The 8,036-nt window shown below is 26.2% G+C and overlaps 1 protein-coding gene across 1 annotated transcript in view; it reads left to right on the plus strand.

The window, feature by feature from the left end:
- The window catches only part of LOC105627391 (sodium channel protein Nach-like), a 43,509-nt gene that overhangs the window by 29,891 nt on the left and 5,582 nt on the right, over positions 1-8,036 (plus strand). The window contains exons 3-5 of the mRNA XM_012208673.1: positions 4,174-4,306; positions 4,854-4,917; positions 7,727-7,913. Coding sequence (XP_012064063.1) covers positions 4,174-4,306; positions 4,854-4,917; positions 7,727-7,913 — 384 coding nt within the window. The remainder of the gene's footprint in view (positions 1-4,173; positions 4,307-4,853; positions 4,918-7,726; positions 7,914-8,036) is intronic.

The raw sequence follows: 8,036 nt of genomic DNA on the forward strand, positions 1-8,036 counted from the left end.
AAAGTACTAAAATGTACTTTAAAAAGTTTACGTTTTGAAATGCTTGAAAGTAAAAATACGTGTTATAGTTATAATAAATGCCAGCTCTTCTGGCATAATGTATGGCAGTGTACTGCATGAACAAATGAATATAAAATGTCATTAAAATTTGCTACAATTTAATAGCAGAGATATTAAAAAGAATCATAATATACCTATAAGGAGTGTAATATCTTTTCTTCTACAAAACGGCAAGGCGCGCAGTACATCGACCTCATTCAATGTCAGTGTGGTGAATGGCGACCTTGTGTACACAATGGCATACCGTACACCGCAACACAAACATTATAACTCACTAAGGCCGCAAGCTAACCGATGCGATTCTCCGAAATCAAGAGATGCGGTCAAGAATATTTTTCATCCTATCATAAGCAAGATGCTACGTATGTTTAATTTCTCCGATGAGAGCCGTAATAGTTATTAAAGTCGGAGTATTAATAATCATTACCGATTTATAATACATTGTTCGCAACAAGATGAATAATACAAACATTTTAGCTATGCAAACGTTTCAATTCTTAATTCGAAACGTTTCTTTAATGCAACAAAATAAAAAAATAGGCAGTTCTGATCCTTTTTCTCCATTTCAGTCAATTCTACACAAATAATAATGCTTATATGCGTTTTTATGGAACATTTTATAATATTTCAAAATTAAATTTCAAACACAATTTTTTTTATTTTTATTTAATGCGATTAAAAAAATCATCAACTTTTGCAGAAAAAAACAAGTTAAATAATATAAAAATTTTTAATGTAAAGATATTCTTTAAACTCAAATATCTATCACTTAAAATTTTTTACCTTATAATATGTCAGCGTTAAATTATGAGTTACATAGATATGATAAATAAAGACAGAGACGATTACACCTGCATTTACTTCAAAAGTTATAATCCATTGTGGAACTATAAAGCATTTGGTAATAGGTCTAAGTGGATTACACAGAGCACAGTCAAACACAAGTAGCGCAAATAGTTTGTAGTCAGGCAGTAGTCTCGTACATGGTCAACTTATAATTAGAACACGAATGTCTAAACCGCTTTCCTTAAATATGGAATCGCTCTCCTCAAAAGACAATAATATAATTGATATCAATTGTATGTCAACTGACAATATATATAAATATAAACTACATTTGTATTATTATACAAATAATATAACAAAAGTAAAATTCATAATAATAATATCTTAATTTAATGAAATCAATACAAATGCCATTCATTTTAAAGAATATAATTAAATTAACTAAGCATTGGCTTTAAATTGTGATATCAACAATGTAATTATTATAATATGTAATATTGTAAATATATTATACTAATATAAAAGCAGCATAAAATATCATAAAATTCTAAAAATAATTTTTAATTTAATGTTTATTAATATGAGCATTTTGCATAAGCTTTAAGAAATATAAATTTCGTCTTGATATAAAGTCTAATAAAAAACAAAATATTGCTAAGAGCTGTTAAAAACTCTTAGCATGTAAATTAGTTTTTTAAAAAATTTTCTCTTCTTTTTATCGTAAAAACTATATGGGGCGATATATCAATGTCTACCGTACACTTATAAACTATTCACGATATTGCCAGGGAAGCGACAAACGGTACAATTTCATATCCTGCGGTAGCAAGCGATTGCAAACGCGATATCAAAGTAGCGGAATAGTAATTGAACGATGCCAGATATACGATCTGATCTTGCTGGATCTCTTCTGTCATAACGCGGACCAACACATGCATGAATCGGTCGCACGCGCATTTTATGGCTCCCGATGTAAACGACGTCAGTCGTAATCCCAGATGGTCGCGCGAGTGCTCGGCACTGCTCGGAATATTACCTGCACCGCCCGTAACACCCGTGTAATTGCGTTACGGGAGTTTTCATTTCGTGTTGCATACCCGGCTATAACATTTTCTTTCGTTCCGCGTAATCGGTTGCGCATGGTTTGCGGTTATTAAAGTGAGAAACTTAGTGAACTATATATATGTACTATCACCTAAAAAGATTTCAATTGTTGTAAAGCTTTAATTATTATATTTTCACGATTACTTTTAATCTACAAAATTTAAATCGTTGATTATTTGATAATTGTTTGATATTGAAAAATATTATAAGGATATTAAATATTGTATCTACAAAACTGCATAACGTATCTATAAGAATTAAATTTTTTTATTTATACATATCTTTAGCTCTTCTATTTCGATTCCTATTTTAAAAATAAAAGTCAATTAATAAGGTAAGTATGTACATTAATGGAATTGTTGATCAAGAATCGCTTATAGAAGCTTATAAAATATATCTTTATCATGAATTTTATTTTTTAACTTGAATTAAAAACTGTAATTTTGCAAAACAATATACCAAAAAATATTATCTGATACTTTACTTTTTTATTATATTACATAATGTTATATACATTATTATACTCTACATTATTATAATGTATAATATATTAAATAATTATTTATTGTAGGCTAGAATTACTTAATTTCTACGTTATATAAAAGACGGAAGATAAATAATGTGGTTTGAAAAAAATAAAATTAAATCTAAAAACAATATTTTTTTTATCAAGCAATGGATGACAAAAGATTCGAAGAAATCACCGCCCTTAAAGATTATATCAAAATATTTAAAATTGTATTATGAATATTCCACTATAAACAGTTTTAAATATTTTGCTGATTCTCAGAGACCTTGGTTTGAAAGGTAACATCAATTATATTTATTTATAGTATATAATTATGGGCGCAAATGGATATAACATTATATAGGAATTTCTAAACATATATAATACATAAATATACATACAGTAAAACGTGTTGCTTTAAATTTAGCTTTTTTGAAACAAATGTGGCTTTTTTAGTTCTTCTTAGTTAACAATAAAATTTAATTTAACATTATATATTAAACATGTTAATATGTGAAACGCTGAAATGATGAAGAAAAAGAAAAGAAATATTATATTTAAGAATTAATCCAGATACACGGCAAGCAGACATAATCAGACATCATCATTTTGTCAAAATGACGTTACTTTGTTAGTTACTAGTTTGTTACTTTGGAAACAATATTTTTTAATTATTCATAAGCTTAATTAATATGTATAATGTTGTGTAATTATGATTCAGTGATATATAAAAATTCTGTACATTAATTTAAACGTTATTATTTCTAAAATAATATTACATGAATATATTTTGGAAAAAATAATTTGTATTCAAAAATTTAAAAAGTTTTTAAATTTGTGTCTTTTTATATTTTTCTTAAAGGAGATTTCCATCAAATCGCTATTATTTATTTTATTTTTGAAACACTGAGTTACGCACAACACTAACGTTCTATATTCAAAAGATCTTAGTACAATGAAATTTTACTTCAGCAGGATTTATTTGGATATTGCTCATTCATTTAACAATGTAAATTCGCGCTCAAAAGTCAACTCGCATAATACGAATATCGGATTTTTATTAAAGCAATGATAAAAGCGATTTGCACAGACTATGCATGTGAGATTTTACAGATGCATACATTATAGCTCGCACATACAAGCGGAATGTATGATTAAAGTTATACAGTTTAATGAGCGTATACTAATTTTTCGTGAGATTAACGATACCACAGTGAGTAAATATTCTTGGATTCATAGTGGTCCGCACAAATCAAGTAATCCACAAATCACGATCCTGTTTTGCAGTACAAAACAAATGCGGTACTCTTTGCAAAAAAGAGAAAAAAGGAAAAAAAATGTAATTCCATAAAATGCTGGAGTCACGTCGCGATACGGCGTCGCCAGTTGATTTAATGTACCGTTACGTGTGACGTTAATAGCGCGGTGCGAATTCGGTAATGAGCGTGTCGTGGTAAGAACAGGAACAAATTGTTGCTCGATATGTCGCTTGACTTCCAACACGTAAATCCATATTTTTGTCTCTAATATTGTTGTCTTTGGACTTTTAAATGTATAAATAAAAAAATATAATTAAAATAAATAAAAGTTTAAATACATAAAATAAGCGAATAGGATAAATAAAATAAACAAATAAAATATAATAATAGCTTTAATCAAATAATGATATTTTTGCACTTGCCGTGTAATTAAATATATCTTTCAGAATTTTGTGGATTATTATACATTACATATTTATATCATTTTTGGTGTTTATGGTTTATATTTCCTATCATGAATTTATGACAACACCTTTAGTAACTTCCCCGGAGACAGATGATTATAAAACGACTCTTTTATCTTTTCCAGGTAAGATAAAGATTTCCCAAAATTTGTATATGTGTATTTATTTATATAAAGATTTACTTGATTTTTAATAATATAGTCAGTATAGTGTAAAATAAAAAGTTTATTTTTATATCTGTTTTATTGAAAACTTTTATGATGTATTTCAAATTAGGATTATTTATATCATGACAGATAGATATTTTTTTGGAAAGACTCAATTGTAATAATTATGAAAATCAAATTTATATATTTTTATATATTTAAGTAAAGGAGCTATCTCGATTATAAATATTAAAATTAAATTGAAAGTAGAGTTGTAAAATATAAAAAAGATATAAACAATATTTATATAAACGATATTTTGTTTTTTATAAATATAAAGAATAAAATATATAATTATATAATATTTTATATTTTTGATTTATAATATTTTATAATATTTTAGATTCTTACTATTAAAGAATTATACTTTAAAATAATTTTCTCTTTTTTAGTGATTTTTTATTTTTTCTTTTCTTTTTTTTATGTTATCACATTGCTCAAAAGCATACGCCTCGATAATTTTTAGCAATCGCCATCTGCTCCATTAACAGGATAAGTTGGCAATCCGCAACGGAACTGGCGACCAATATGTGAGTTGTATATTGAATAAATTACATTCACGTATTGTATATTAAACAAATGCATTTGCATGTACACGAATGATGGCGAGGTGCAGATACACACGTGGATCCTCTGCAGCATTTTGGATGTGCGTGTGGATGTGATTTCATCGTTTTACATCAAACTGCACCAATTGCATAATCGATCAGGATCGTTCAAAGTATTGCTGGCTGTTTAATGCGTATTATTCTATGAATTTTCTCTGGCCACGCTGAAACAATCACTACATTGATCAGCAAGAATTGAAAATAAAAAGCGAGAATTAAAAATATTCGGCTTGATCGCATAATCTACTTCTACGATATGTTGATAATAAAGCGGCAATGCAAATATAATATTTGACAATGCTATCGGTGTTAATATTATGTTATGTATAATTATTAATTTGTCTAGACATGAGAAAGTTATTTTCTAAAAATAATCAATTATTCTTTACCAAGTCAAAAAGTAAGTTACCGTTACTTAAAAAATAATACTGTTACTTTTTCTGTTATTACAATATAATAATATCGTTACTGCCGTTAAGAGTTACAGAATAGAGGTCTAAAGTTTGTACTGCTATCTTCGTAAAGATTGATAAGTATTAAAAAGTAACGAATCCATACTTCTTAAGTAAGATTCTTTATTTTTTAAGTAAGATTCTTTATTTTTTATAAAAAGTAACGATATAATAATTATTTTTAGAAACTAAGTAAGTTGTCAACCCTGATAAATTCATTCTAAACAAGACAATTGATAAATGCATTCTAAACAAATATAGAAATCGTAGGTGTGACAAATGATACGCATCTATTGTTGATAGATACGAATCTATGATTGAGGATAGGTTTACTAACCATAGTGGTATTTCCATTGACCAGAGAATAGAGTTAACTCGCCGCAATTGATACGATATATACGTGAAGCTTAATCGACCGGTCAACGCATTGAATTCTACTTCGCTTTTTACGACGTTCCGAGTCAACTGGCACGCCGATTATCATTAATTCGATATCGCACACTCTCTTCGGACGCAATGAGAACGGATGCATTGCGCATTGATGGAGAGCGTAGAATCAGTGGTTACAGCTCATTTAATAGGGTGTTAATATCCTAAAATCGCGAACCGTTTTGTGCGACACTACCTTATAGCCACTCGCGAACTTTTAACTCTGTTAATGGAAGAGACGTTTCCGGAATTGTTGATTTGGAACAAGAATTTTCAAAGTTTCATAGCTTCAACACAAAGTTTCACCCCGCTTGCACATTGATTATAATTATTTATCAAGCTAATATTATAAAACTATGTTTTCGATTATAGATTTCGATTAAACACTAGATGCATGTATATTTATAGAAATACCTAATACTTTGGCATTGTCGACCATTTATATATACAATACTATATTATATATACCTTTACATATCTATGTATAAATTTCTACATTATTATAAACTAATTTCGTGTTGTAAATTCTTTCTTATTTTATATAATATTAAATAATTAAATGTGAAGAAATTAAAGTAAAAAACAAATTGATCGAAATTTGAAAAAACTTCAAAATTTTATTTTATTCATTTTCAATATAAAAAAAGAAGAAAGAGAAATAATATAGAAACATTTTATAATAAAAGATTTGCATCTAAAGTGTTACATAAATTGTCGTATAATTCAATTTCAATTTATTTTTACAAGTTAAATTGTAATTCTATAAACACTCTGTGACAAAATATATATTAAATTGGTGTTTAGAAAATTATTTGATTTATATGTTTTATTGGCAAACACATATTTAAGTGTATGATGCTACTAAAGGTATTACTTGAAGATTATTATATAATATTATTTATTAATGACAAAATTAATGGAATTGCGTAATGCATTAAAAATTTCAAATTATGCACTTACATATAGCAGACACAAATAGATCATCATGTACAGTAGAGATTGAAAAAAAATGTGTAATTTGAATTTTTATATTATATTATATCATATTTTTCTGAGTGCTTAAAAAAAATCTTTTTAATTTGAATTAAATTAATTACACACACAATAACACGTGTAACATAAGTTAATAAACAATAAGAAGAATTACTAATTTCTTTTGTAAAAAAAGAAATATATATCAGTTTTGAGCAATTAATATTTTTAATATATATATAATCTACTTTTACTTAACTAATAAAGATATTCATGCTTTTGTTATTATTAAATGTATTATTAATTTTGTTATTATTAAAAATGAACACATAATCTACAATTTACATACACTAAAAAGATTTAATTGAAAAGATGAAAGAAATTATTATATAATAAAAATTGTTTTTTTTTCGAAAATTATGTACTTTACTAATTTTTTTATTTATTTCTACACAGAGAATTAAATCAATGAAAAAGTAATTATAATATAAAAATACATTATTAATATTTATTAGTCAAGCTATTGCTAATTTTAAAAGCATTACATCTGTGCGATATATTGTCAACCAATTTATCTATTACACAAAGTGAAAAATTAATTATTAACTTTGAACATATCACTTTTCTCATTACAGAGACCAATTTGTTAAACAAATTTACATTATGAACATTGTTAAAATATTTTTAATATAATATCAATATATAATATATATATCATAACTTATTATAAAAATATATAAAATCTATTATGTAGTTGAATAATATGGTGATCAAAAGAAAGTTGCCCATCTTTTTTGCTCTACTGTAAAGATATTCTTGAGAAATATATATTATATATAATTTTATTGAAATATTTATTACATTTTTTTTAAAACCAGTTCTAAAGCAAATATCACGAACCAGACAGTTGATGAAATTCTCATCTTAATAATGCGACTGGGCAATTTCTACAGCTATGATTTTGACACACTCAGTTTGACGGATAATAATTATGATGTGGAATTAGATAAACTTTTAACAACTTATTATAATGGGACTTACGATGTCACTGAAATAATGAAAACTGTACGTATGCAAATTAAATCAACACTATGTTTCAAATATGTGATACACTAGAATTTTACTTACACATTTATTAGACTTTTCTTATATATATATATATATATATATATATATATATATATATAT

This window comes from Atta cephalotes (genome assembly GCF_000143395.1).
Source record: "Atta cephalotes unplaced genomic scaffold scaffold00008, whole genome shotgun sequence".
Classification (NCBI taxonomy): domain Eukaryota; kingdom Metazoa; phylum Arthropoda; class Insecta; order Hymenoptera; family Formicidae; genus Atta; species Atta cephalotes.